This window comes from Gymnoscopelus microlampas (genome assembly GCF_963454915.1).
Source record: "Gymnoscopelus microlampas genome assembly, chromosome: 12".
NCBI classification, from domain to species: Eukaryota; Metazoa; Chordata; class Actinopteri; order Myctophiformes; family Myctophidae; genus Gymnoscopelus; species Gymnoscopelus microlampas.
In genome coordinates, this window is record NC_139949.1 from 23089287 (window position 1) to 23103575 (window position 14289).

General features: G+C 41.5%; 1 protein-coding gene across 3 annotated transcripts in view; it reads right to left on the reverse strand.

Annotated features, from left to right (window-relative positions):
- alcama (activated leukocyte cell adhesion molecule a) overlaps positions 1–14289 on the reverse strand; it is a 74049-nt gene that overhangs the window by 5405 nt on the left and 54355 nt on the right. For 2 of the 3 annotated variants that reach the window (XM_084074898.1, XM_084074899.1), the window contains exons 7-12: positions 9518–9642; positions 9188–9320; positions 7856–7968; positions 6790–6913; positions 4921–5054; positions 2155–2290 (exon numbers count right to left, since the gene is read on the reverse strand). In XM_084074898.1, coding sequence (XP_083931024.1) covers positions 2155–2290; positions 4921–5054; positions 6790–6913; positions 7856–7968; positions 9188–9320; positions 9518–9642 — 765 coding nt within the window. The remainder of the gene's footprint in view (positions 1–2154; positions 2291–4920; positions 5055–6789; positions 6914–7855; positions 7969–9187; positions 9321–9517; positions 9643–14289) is intronic. The other variant, XM_084074900.1, reaches the window with a different exon arrangement.

Here is a 14289-nt window from a genome sequence, read left to right on the forward strand (position 1 = left end):
TTTTTTACAGCAAACAGTTTTTTAAAACATTTGCTAAATATTTTGTGCCAGGGACCCCCAGAAGCAAAGATTTGAGTTACAAATGTTCGCTTAAAAAAAATGTATTGAAAGATTTGCACACATTTTCACGATTTTTCAAAAATAGCAGATCTACAAGCTCATAGCACGGCACTCGGTGCCGTACAATATGAGCGTGAACATCTGCTATTTTTTTAATAGCAAAAGAAATCTGAAAATGACACAGATGCGTTCCCGGTCTTAATGGGTTAAAGTTACTGAGATGGGAGTAACACGTTGACCGAGCGTCTTTGAGAGACTGCAGGGACTGTAAAGAACACTAGGCCCTTTGATGCTCTGATTTAGCACCCTGACTAACAAGAACAAGGGTCTAGTCAAGACCAGGAGGGAGGTTTGAAGGAAGGAAGGAAGACAAACGCACCAAGGGTTATCACAGCCAGAAAGAAAGAAAGAAGGGATGAAGAGGTAATGCAATGCCAGGGCGTGGGGGGATGCATGAAATGAAAAGATGTTAATGTGGCATTTTCACCATGATCTTTCCTTTTGTCAGTTAGCATCTGTGTAAGTTGAACATCATTTCGTTTACCAAAGCGCTCCTTCAGATAAAATCACATCAAATTGCCACAATAAAGAAAACACAAACGAATGGTCTCTCCACAGTTCAGGGTTCTGGTGTCTCAATAATGGCAATGGGTTTATGTTTCAACATAGGCAAGTCCAGCCATTACAAATAAACAACAATGACAATTCTTGTGACAATCTGTATTGCATGATGTACAGTACTGTATTTCTGTACGTGTGTGTGTATATGGGTGAATTGTCTTCCACAATGTGAAGGCCTTCTGTAACCATTCAACCATCCAAAAGATAATAACAGCATTATATTATTATGCACATACTCTTGGTATCTCTCGCCAAGATAATTGGGCTAAATTATTGGACTGCTCATAAAAGAATATTGCTGTATCTCCAAGAACTCTACACATGACAAGACTCCATATCATAGCGCATTTAATGGAAAATACCTGTACTGACTCACTGCGCAACTTAAAACTATTGTACTACTTATCAGAACACACTACAACTCATTACAACATAGACCCGTCTTTGTTCAGTGGCCAAGGCTGAGAAATTATTCAAATGCCAGTTATTCAGGAACTCTCAGTCCTAAAAACTGCAGACTGTATTGGTATTAAAAGTACTCAAAGAACCAAAAGTAGAAAATACTCATTATGCAGAATGTCCCCATTGCAGATTGTCCCAAAGTTTTCAAATGTATGAAATGTATACAAATCTTTTTGTAATTGGAAAGTACTTAAAGAAAATGTCACTTTGAGTACAGTACTTGAGTAAATGTACTTAAGTTACTTTACACCACTGGTAAAGAGAAGCGTTAGTTATTTCAATGCAGAGAGCAGATATAACAATGACATTCGCCACAGGGAACAATGTCTTCAGATTAACAGAATGTATCTGTCAACAAGATACCCGATACCTGTTTCAAAGAGAATGTGATCCTGTAAGTGTCACACTATTAGGCCTGTATCACAGCACATGCTCGTTGACCAACATTCTGTGTGGGCCTGAAGGCGTGAACAAGAGTACACAGATGGAAGGAACATTCATCAGCAACAGTGTTCTCAGCTCCCAATGACCCATAACTGATTTATAACTGGGCTTGAAAGTGCCACCCTAGACAGCATTCTGCAATATTTGCAAATATTTTAATTGACTGAACCAGTCATAAAACGATGCTGTGTTCTATTTAGACAGCAATGTGCTTTACAAATTACTTAGTGTGTCTAGTTGCTTTGGCACTGATATGCCAAATGATGCCATTGCCATCGGGGGGGGGGATTACAATGAAAATGATGTCATTATCTGTAGGATTAACCTTGACCTCTGGTAGATAGAAGAACCAGAGATCACACCAGAACGATTACAAATCCTCAACTGTAGAGAGTCTTTACGGTTGGTGTTTCCCTTACTTTGATAAATAGCCCATTGCATGATAGAAATAGAGATGCACAGCACTATTGAACAGTAACCGTTGAAATTAGCCCCTTCCATGCAATCAGCAGTGAGCTGGCACTAGCCTGTTAGTTACTAGCACAGGGAGGTAGCCTGCTAACTTACAGGAGGACACATTGATAGTCTTGGCATCATCTCCCAGCTTGTTGCTCACACTGCAAGTAACGGTCAGGTTTGCTCTGGGCACCACGGTGATCTTGTGGGTGGCCTTGCCATTCTTTTCATTGTAGGAACTCTCCTCCTGCAGAAAGAGCAAAACAAACAATTAGTTGGTTATTGGGCTCTACAAATACTGGGAAAATATATTGCACACACTCACATTGTCTTTTTAACCGTCTACACTCTCACAGTGCAGAATGTTTTGTACACCACTTGTCAGGTTTGAGATGGCAGGGGACAAGACCGATAATGGAAGGAAAATATTCCAAATGTCAACATCTGACAGGACACTGAACTCTGCTATTTTGCCAGGGGCAACTGACAGTGAGAATGCAACCCCCTTCTGAAAACAGAATTAAACAAACTACCTCCTACTCTACAACTATAGCCTAACCACAGACTTAATCTGGCGAGACAGAAAATAATGTTTGCTAATTGTGGCTACAAAAGACAAGACATGACCTCAGGTGCTGTGGTTCTGACAAAACATATGTAGATAGTTAAGTTAATCGTGCAGAACAAGTCTGAACATCTTAGTGGAAAGGTCACTTTGGGAAATAAGAAAAAAGGTTATTAAGGGGAAATACTGAAATAAACAATAATTTTATATTATGCTCAGGCCAGTTCAGAAAAAAGAGACTAAAATATTTTGTAATGTTGCAGAAAATACAGTACTGTCTGTGAACTACCCGCTCTCAGTACACCTGATGCCACCTGATGTACCATGGCAAATCACACACCTTGAGGTTGACATGTCATTATGGATATATTTATCTGTGATTTTCCTCAATGTTTTGATGTGTTCAGGGTAGTTTTGAAATGGTTACAATTATACACTTGCTGATTTCATCCACTAGTCTGTAAAACATTTTGGATTGATGAAGTAACAATTTGGCAAGCCATGATAATGACCATGACTAACCATGATACTGACATGATACTGACCGTGACTAACCATGATACTGACATGATACTGACCGTGACTAAACATGATACTGACATGATACTGACCGTGACTAACCATGATACTGACATGATACTGACCATGGTACATCATGGTCAGTATCATGTCAGTATACTGACCAGATACTGACAGGATCTGGACCTGTACTTGTACTTACAACTGAAATTGGACCGCTTTTGTCCATCTACTTGATCTACAAGCTCACAGGCTTGTGAGCTCGTAGCTCGTCTGCTATTTTTGGCGAATGCCCCCCCCCCCCCCCCCCCCAGAATAGGCAGGCATACTGGGGTTCAAGTGGTTAATTCTCTCTCCCCTGCAGCAGTAACACCTTGCTTTCCTTTGAGTATAATTTTCCTAATTAGGTATTTAATTATAGCCTTTATTTATTGCATTTGGTGTTGTGTCCCTTGTGTTGTGGTGCTTAAGCAAGCAGTAGCAAAACCCTTTTCTTAATGGTCTCATAACCGAAAGCTGTGCAAATAATTTCAGTCTGTTTAGGGCATACCAATATGACCACCCAGTGGCTTCAACCTTAGTGGATTATGATGTTGACCAGAGTTTATTAGTCTTGCAGTAGATCTTAGATCTGAGCTGGCCTGAGGGCCCCTGTCTAGTCCTCAACTCCCTGAATCATTAATGATTTTCATGACTTAACTTAACAGCATGAAAATCTGTAGCCTGATGCTTTTCCAACTGAACCCGCATACCCGTTTGCTTTCTAGAAAATGCCATTATCTCTCACCTACTTAATGTAGAAAATACACAATTTATAGCAGTTTAGTTCCCACACACACTTTTTCCTGATTTGTTTTGACTCAATTTTAAAAGCAATTGCCTAAAACCTCCACAAGGATCCATCATTCCACGGACAGATTAGAAACTGTCCCAAACTATGTCAGTATACCCACTGGAGCTTCCAGAAGAATGAGATGCTGTATGCGCTAGAGGATAAGGCAACTTTCAATCGCACCACCCAATCTAACAACAATCAAGGTATAACAGAAGCAGCCCCACAATGATGGAATTGACTGAGAAACTCAATAACAATGCTATTTTAATTTAATCACGTGGATGAGGCTAACTCCCGCAGGGCTCTCAGAAAAAAAAACATTTCAATTACAGCAGACTTAACCACTCTTGCTGTCCTCACTCGCCTCGTGTGGTTTTCGCTGCTACCCCCATTTTACAATAACCAACCCACGTCTGCTACTGTTTCTGCACATTTATGCATCCTTGTGGGCATTTTATAGGTGCAACGTGTGTATATTTATCTACCGCATGTCTGTTCTGATTCCATACCTCCTCGAACAAGCTCCACCCAAACAGAGCAGAGCCATTATACTACCAAGTGTAATTGTACAACCACTAAATTAAACACTGAAATACTCACCTTATGCTTGTGTGCCGTAATGAGCTTTAGTGAAGCTATAGAAGTGTCGAAAATAGCCTAACTATGATCTCACATCCGTGATACGTTGTGAGCTTGCACATCCGCTATTTTTATCACGCAACACCACAGTACGCACAAGTCAGACCCAAAATCATCTCTGTCGGATGTCCAAACTTTTCAAAACGCGTCGCTTCGCAGCCTGTTTTGAGCTTGTGTATATGCTATTTTTAATGCTTTTGTGTGACGCTGTAGCATGATTAAGTAGGGCGTTAATTTACGAAAAAACACAAAAAGTTAAGATGTGGATTTAAGAGGTTTCTGCCCGACAGCAACGATTTGTACCTACATTTGTACCTACATTTGTACCTACATTTGTGCCGTTGACGTTCCAAATGAAGACGGGTTCCGGGACTCCCTCCGCCTCACAGGCCAGGACTTTGTGCTGGGCGTCCTCTGCTCGGTGTTTGGTCAGACCGGTGATCACTGGTGTACCTAATGTAACCACATCACCTTGTTAGCCATATGCATCACCTATACATTCTAGTGTCATACTCACGTGATACCTGACACAACATGTGCTACACTGTGTGCATGTGTTGCATTATTAACCGCATAGCATTAAAGTCAGTAAACTGCAATTTTATATGTTCATGTCCTACATAGACATATACAGTACATAGATACTGTAGATAGATTACAGTAATAGACTTTATTCGCTCACAGGCATGCACATACTGGCTTGCAACTACACGTGCACACACACACACACACACACACACACACACACACACACACACACACACACACACACACACACACACACACACACACACACACACACACACACACTAGTTTTTTTGTTTGCAAACAGTCCATAATTTGGGTGGGATGGCAAAAGTCCATGAAGCTCATACAGTACACAAATGATCAATGCTGATGTTTCATACGGCATACAGCACCTGCATATTTATTAGCTTTACTGCATAACTAGTTTTGTAAAGTTGGGTGCCTTTGGATTGATCTAACAGTTTTGTTGCCATGATAACAACCTCTCTCTAAATGTTGATAAGACTAAATAAATCGTTGCGGAATTCAGTAAGATCAGACGGAATCACATATTTCTATCAATGGGGCGTTTGTTGAAATTGATGACAGTGTTTGCTTGGTATACACATCTCAAACACCCTCGCATGGCCTTCCAGCGCTAATTGCTGCCTTGAGAAAGCACAGCAGAGGCGTCTCAAGAGTTCTCTTTTTTTATTGCTGTACCACTGAGAGCGTTCTGACAGGCTGTATCACGAGTGTGGTTTGGCAACCTGACTGCTCAGGACTGCAGACTGTACAGCAGCAAAAATCATTGGCACAGAACTAATACAATTCTGTAACATTTACAGCACTTGCTGCAAAAAGAAAGCCCAAAACATCATTAAGGACACTAGCCACCGCGCGCTCATTTTCTGTTCTCGCTCCTTCCATCTGAAATAATGATACCGAAGCATCAAATCACACACCACTTGTCTGACGCTTTCTTTCCACAGTCAGTCAGGTTGCTGAACAGATAACGCATCTACAGCTTATGCCCTGCACATTGTTATATAATATGTACTATTATCGGGTAATTGTTATCGTACATTGTGTATATAATGTATACATATGAGTGTATTAAAGGGATAGTCAAAATGACTTTTTTTCTATCGATTAGTCACACCATGGAGACTTGAATTCATGGATATTTTTTAGTTTTTGTCACATTCCTAAGCCAATAATTTGATGACCGGCAGCGGTTCCGGTAGGAGAAACAAAGAGTCTCCTTTGTGTTTCACTGCCTACCGCTGGTCATCAAATTATTGGCTGAGGAATGCAACAAAAACTAAAAAATATCCATGAATTCAAGTCTCCATGGGGTGACTAATCGATAGAAAAAAACGATTTTTTTGGGGTGAACTATCCCACTATTTTTGTAGGACGGTGCGTCCTTGGCGTTAAGGCAGAGAGAACCAGAGTATTTCATTGTATTTTTTAATCCCATGACAATAAAGTTGGACTTGAACAAGTGAATACAGGTACTGTGAAAGCTTTCTGACTGCCTGTTACATCTATACTGAAATATCTACAAAGCAGAAAAGAAAACTCTGAGTAGATATATATATATCAGGTCCTCGTCCAACCTCACTGAACATGTGACGCCCGCCCCACACACACCGACGGCAAATAAGGACACACTCACCTTCTACTACCAGTTCAAAGGACTGGCGACGTGTTAGACCGGCCATGGAGACTTCACAAACATACATGCCAGCCTGTGCATAGGTCAGCTTTCCAAACACGGGTGCCTCTGTCTTCTCACCATTCTGAGAGCGAGAAGTAGAATACTGAGCTGAATGTGGATTGGCAAAACATTCAAAATGCCTATGAATGGAAACACATTTGCATGTTCTATGCCTTGCAGCTTGCATGCAAGTTATCCCTGTCTCTTCCTTGGGTATTTATAGGCTCATAGTTTTGTCTGAGTTGCAGTCCCAATGTACATCTTTAGCCAGAAAATGGACCAGTAACAGGGGCGTGTGATGGGAGTTTTTGTCCTTTTCTATTTTTGCCATGGACATACAAAATGAACGTTCAATAAATATAACAGTAACACATAGACCTGGGCCTAAATATATACTAGTGGTCTGCTAATGAGCCATATTGTCAATGTCAATGTGATACACACATTTATAAAAGTGTTATTCAGCTATTCTGAAGAAAACATGGAGACTGGTATTCCAATAACTGGGTCTCATCAGTACAGTACAGTCAGTACTTTCAGCGCACATTATATGAACAAAATAAGGACTCAAACATTTTCCATGGGCATGGACAAGTTGTACGAGTTTTGTCCGTGTACGAACACGTTGATGACCCCTGACCAGTAAATGTCTACATTTCCTGAGGAACGTGCTGTACAGTAGACATGTGGGAAAAATCAACATGCTGCCATCCCACAGCAGGTCTCATGATTAATGGTCACTGTCTTTTCACTTTTGCTGACAAGAAGTATCTAACTTCTCGTCAAACAGGTTCCTCTTGTTCCGAATCATGTTTAAATTGAGGAAGGAATCGGGTTGTGTCAGGGATGGGGATGTTTCACTCAACGTCCTATTATCATCGCTGTTGGGAGGAAACCTTATGTTTTATTCCTTCCTATATGTTGTTCATGATCCAAGTGTCAAAATGGAGTCCTCGTGGGATTCTACACACGTTTCCACACACATTTCACTCCCTTACAGCAGCTATTTCCCCCTCCTCTTTACCTTGGTCCATGTCACTTTGGCATCGCCTGAAGCGTTCTTGTTCATCTTCACCACCAGTGGGTCCTTTACCTTCTTCAGAACCTTCCCAGTGGGGCTCAGGCTCAGGTCCAGATCTGGAAAACAGTAGGTCAGGAAACAGGATGTTCAGAGGGGGCATGGTGTTATGTTGAGTACCATCAGCTGGCTCTGCTAATCCGTTAGAACAAAGCCACAGTGTTGCAACTTGAAGAAGAAGACACACTCTCACTGCATATTGCAATGTGCGGCAACCAGCTAGATGGCCCACGCAATAGTAACAATAGCTGGCAGCTCACAATGACATATACCCTACGGATAATCCCATACAGCACAGTACTGTAAAAAACACACATGCATGGCATGCACGTACACATGCATGCACGTACGCACGTACATACATAGGTATGAGCGCACGCACGCACGCACACACACACACACACACACACACACACACACACACACACACACACACACACACACACACACACACACACACACACACACACACACACACACACACACACACACACACACACACACACACACACACACACACACACACACACACATTGTTTCTCCTTCCTTCTAGCCCCAAACTCAATTTAGAACGTAGGACAGAACAGGACATAAAATGAAGACGTGTGAATACACAGAGGCAGCAATGTGATTACTGGAGGGGAAATGTGCAAGACCTATTTATTTATTTATTTTAAATTTTTCATTATTAAAATCTTCTGACCCGTTTGAACTGAGAGGGTTCAGACACATGCACCTGGTTAGACAGGGATGATTACTTGAGGGAGTATCTGTAGGAGCGGAGGCAGTGAGCTCTTTCCCCCGTCCAAAACACTTTGTCACTTTGACTCGTTGGAAGTCAGAAATTTCTAATTAGCTCTCTTCCCTCTTGGCACTTTACTCTGCCTTCTCTCCTTGGCACTTCACTCTGCCTTCTTCCAAGCTTAGGCTTGCAGAGCTTGGAAATGTGATTACTTTACTGTGCTCCCATGACTTTATTTACCGTCAATAACAAAAGCCTTGTTAAAAACAAAGTTGGAAAATTTCAGTTAGCGAGGGAAGGGCAGGGAAGATTTGACTGGAGGTGTTTGTTGGCTCATTGCAAAGGCAACCTCGGGATACAAGTTTTATTTCTGAAGTCACTTTTCCGTTAGCGAGGGATGGCTAGGGAAGATTTGACTGAAGGTGTTTACTGACTCATTGCAAAGGCAACCTCAGGATACAAGTTTGATTTCTGAAGTCACTTTCCCTCTTGTTTTTGAAAATTCAAGGTTTGCATAATATGTCACGAATACTCACAGCTAACAGCGATGCTTTGTGAGGCTTCCATTTTCTCGTTGTCAACCAACGAACACTTGTATTCCCCAGCATTGTTCCGTGTGATGGCCGTCAAGGTGTAGCTGTCAGAATTCTCAGCCAAAACCGTCTGTCCCTGGAGGGTAGGATAACAAGGAACATGGGAATGAGCTCTTTAACCACTTACAACCTGTTGTCCTTATTTTAGGCATGTCATTGCAGGAGATTAGTTTTTAGTTTTTTCAAAAATGTCAAAGGTAGCGAAGAATACAGCATCTGGAACGGTGGGATTTGTGATGCTCTCTGGGGGTGGGGGAGGCTTGGGCTGCCTACCTTGATGTGGAACTTGTAGCTACTGGGAGGAGGATTGCCGTCCGCATGGCACTTCAATGTAACGTTACCCCCTTCTGCGATGGGCCCTTTGGGTTGAACCGTTAGGCTCACCTTCTCTGTTGGATCTGCCATTTAAGAAAGGTTGCGAGAGAGACAGAGAGAGAGAGAGAGAGAGAGAGAGTGAGAGAGAGAGAGAGAGAAAGATGTAGATTGATATTTTCGGTGAAAAGATTTGGTATAGAAGGAAAGAGCGGTCCAAGTAAAGACCAAAATACTTACCACTGGTAAGTATATAGGGTTAAGTAACCACACACAAACTGACCATCAAGCACGTATTCATAAAACCTTACTTTGACATCATTTTACAAGTGAATGTCCTGCTAGGTATGTTGTCTACTGTAGGCACGGGAGGGAACATCCTCTGAACCGCAGAGCTGTGCACTCCCTTTGTGACATTTTGGCATGCCATGGCATTTTATCAGCTACAGGCGCGAGGAATTACATGTGTTCTCACTTAAAGACATGATGAGAAATGATATAAATTGTGTGGCAAATTCGCAAACATTAACTCACATGGCTGTTCTTGCCTTCTTGGAAGACGTTGTCAACAGTGCGTTTCAAAGACAATGAGTTTTCCGAGATGTTTTTTTGCTCATGATGATGAGTGACTTAGAACTCCCTTTATTTCCCAAGAAATGTTTTGTTAGATTTGTGTGCTGATGTGCTGTAACCATGCCATACTTGTACCTGTCTACATACTCTCCACTCTGGGATTCCTTGCTAAGGGGACTTTCCAGAGGGAACTCAGTGACAGGTCTGGTATCACAGACATCTTTTAGCAGCATCCTGCCCAATGTGATCGAGGCTATTCTACGTATGCTATCTTGAAGCTACAGTAGATACTATGGATGGGTTTTCTGATTACAGCCAACGAGCAGGCACACATAAAAGATTTTGTGCACGCATTAATTTCCCTGGGGTTATGCGTAGGAGCAGTTGACTTTCTTTTGTTTTCCACGGTTCCATCTGAACAAAGACTCTTACTCGAGTGATACATTTATATACCTACGGGGAAATCTGTAATTGGTCCTTTTCCAAAGGCAACGGCAAAGATAGTTTAACATTTAGAAATTAAAGGTGCTCAAAACACAATCGCATGTGACCATAGGCAACTTTTTTTGTCTGATGTATTATGAATCAGATTACGCTTATCTGTTTCAGCATAAATCCAAGAACATTTTCATAAATGAGGCCCCAGAGCTTTATTGACACAACTCAACAACAATTAAGGTGCAACACTGATGACAAAAATGTAACAGAAATCAATGCACCATGCCTCCATATCCCAGGGATGTGCAACAGCATGCATCATCCCTTTACCATTCAGTGGTACAAAGCACCATCTGCATTATCCACATAGAGTAGTAGCAAAGAGGAAAAGCTATTTCATCCTATAATACATTGCAAATAAGTCCCGTCTTCCGTCATCATTCACTCATTCACTTCCGTTATCATTGTTTCCCTTCCATTAACACAACCACAACATATCACTGTCACTAACCACACAAGCCACAACGTGCGCGATTAATTGACATGTGCCATAGGCTACTTTTCATTGCTCACCACACATTTGCCACCTCGGAGCATAATTAATTGCGACCAGCACAAACTCACAACATTTCGGGTACACCATTTTGTTCCCTTTATCGTGAGCACCGCCGAGCCAAACCGAAACCAACACGACACAGCCGCCATTGAAATCTCCCCACAACAACAACACACACGACCACTTCGCTTCAACCCACGCTGTTGCTTTCACTTTAGTCATGTCTCTATCACACCACACTCACGGTAATATGACCGTCATTCACGTGCCATGTACATCCCAAAGACAACCAACACCACGCAGCCGCTTTTGGAATCTCCCCACAACAACAACACACGCGTAGGCATCTGGGTTGCCACGTCGGCGTTGACAAGCAGATAGGTCTGTGTTGCCAGATGTGCGCCAGAAACAAGCAACCACCTTCATGAAAAAAAAAACAGCCCGCGATGTTTCGCGGGGGTCCCAAGACTCCCAGGGGGTCTGCGGACCACCAGGGGGTATTTTATTTTTTTATATAGATTTTTTTTTTTTACTTTTTTGGGGGAAATTTTTATCCCACGATTTTGGAACCCCAAAATAAGCAAGGCCTCGCTAGAGACCTCTAGTTAACTTACGAAAGCAAAACCCCAACCTTCTGGCAAATTAAAATCTACTGTAAACATTCTGGGTATAATCCCTGAAATAGAGCTCCAGCTACATATCAATGCACATAAAAAATGTACTTTAATCACATTCAACTTGAACAAATCTTATGCCTTAAAGGGAAACGTTGAACCTAAATCTGATTTGATTTGTCATCTTTATTAATCATGAAAAATATATGAAACAATCACCATTGTGCTGATGTGAGGAGATCATATATAGTGTGGGATAAAATACCCTATGCACATCAGAACCATGGGATGTAGGTTCAAAATCGGTAAGGTTTCCCCTTAACATTATATTTTCATTACTATATAAAAGGTTGCATCAATAGAAACCTCCTCATTTCTCCAGGCTGTCACCGTGCACAATAAAGACTCCACTGGACAAAGAAAACTCACCCACTAGCAAGGACTCTGCAGTAGGCAAGATCAGACTAACCTTCTCTGTATAGCTGTGACTCGCTCTTATAATAAATGTATTAGCTTTATTTAGTAAAACTCATTTGCCTCTATGTTGTATTTCTCTCTGAATTTGCAACATCCAACCTGCACCAACACCTGCCACAACCATCACACAACAAGCCCTGAAATGGATCCCCCCAGGGAAAAGGAAATGAAGTGTCCAGGCAGAAATGATAGACAGTGGGCTCAACTGGGGAATGGCTCATGCTCCCTGGAGGAGCAAAGACAAGTAAGGCGCCGTTCACACCAAGCACTATAATTACAACTTTGTGTGTGTTAGGAAATGCGCATCGATTCGGGAGCGCACTCACATATTAGTTTGTATTGGCCAGTGTGCTCAGTGCTACATATATCCGAACGCACCCTTTATCGTTTATAGTTATAGTTATGGTGTGGTCTCTGCCATCCACTTGACTACTTTAAACTATATATTTATACTGTAGGTGTAGTGTTCGGTGTGAATGGCCCTTAAATCATGTCGCTCAGCCCTCGATGACAGAAAAGCTAATTTTTCCATTTTCCGTTGTGATGCTATGAGAGAGCTTCTCCTGATTCGAGGGGAAGAGGAAATAAGGAAATGAAGGGCTCTACAGTGTGAGTACTTCACACACATTTTCCACAAAAAAAATTAGATATGTGCAAAACAGGGAAAAATACTAATAATTCATGAGCACGCTGGGCTCATTCAAAACAGCCCTAAAAACTCATCTTTCTGGAGGCCTAAAGAGGAGCTAGTACCAGATTCCCTGTAGACAGACGATCCCCCCCCCCCCCTTTTTTGTACATATATTTTTTTTATTCTATGCTTTTTTTGTATATAATTTTTTTTTTCTCATGCCTTTTTTGTACATAGTGGTATATATTTTTTCCTCTGTATTCTTATGTTGATTTTTGAACTGTTTGGTTGCTACTATATATGTCTATGAAATTAATTGAAGGACCCCAACGGAAACAAGCCCGCAAGGACTTTTTTGGCCGGACCTTTTAGACAAAAGCATTATAAATGTAACTGTGTTGTTTTACATTCTTTTGCCTAATACAAATTTCAATCAATCAATCAAAAAAATCTTAATAAAAAGATTAGACCCGCACACAACTGCTCACTTTGTTCAGAGTTATTTAATAAAAGAGCAACGTTTCGGTCCCTTCGGACCTTTCTCAAGCTAGGGTGTAGACAGGTTGACAAACATTTTATACTTTCTGAGGCTATGACAGCCAATCAAACAAAGATTACAAGCTACCATAATCTTTTCAATCCAAAGTAAAAGATAATTCTTTCTAAGTAATTAATCATTTTTGTTGTAAACACCAACCCCAGCCCCATGCCTTTTCATAGTCGCAAGCAATCCCAAAATAATTCGTGCCATCGGTTTGGATTGTTGTAATTCTCGTATTGCCTCTGGACAGCACGCGCCAGATAGAGATGCAGGGAGAGGCAGGGATTGAGTTTGAGAGAGAGCTACTTTGCAGGCCCTTCAGCGGCGCGTTTGCGACGTTGAACATGACACACGAGGCACACTCGTCTACTGGCAATGGGGAAAGGAGTCATTCGCCTATTTCTGCAGGTTCTTCCGAATAAAATAAATCCAATGAATAATAATAATCCATATAAGTGCTAATTCTGGTTGGAAAGGGATATAACATTGCTTGGACCTGGCATCATTATTTTGGGCACGTCATTATAGGCACACATTTATTTATTTCAATAAAATCTTTCTAAAATAGCAGATCTACAAGCTCACAACACGTCACAATGCAACATGATATTTGTCGCACAATTTTAATTTATATAGGGCTTAAGTGGTTAACTGGTTGTTGTGAACTCGTTGCCCTAACCCTAACCGGTGTCTCAACCTAGAACAGTGTAAAAATAGGCACAGCCTGTTGTTGTTTGCCAGAAGAAGAACATATCATGCGCATACCATAACCTCTGGAATTTTCTACAGCAACACCATGGTCCAAGAATGAGAAGAATGCCAACATGTTTACTGCGGTGTGAGCGGTGTCTTTGAAGCAGTCACACCTGGCCAGAGTAATTAACATTCTCTGCTGGTGTAAGT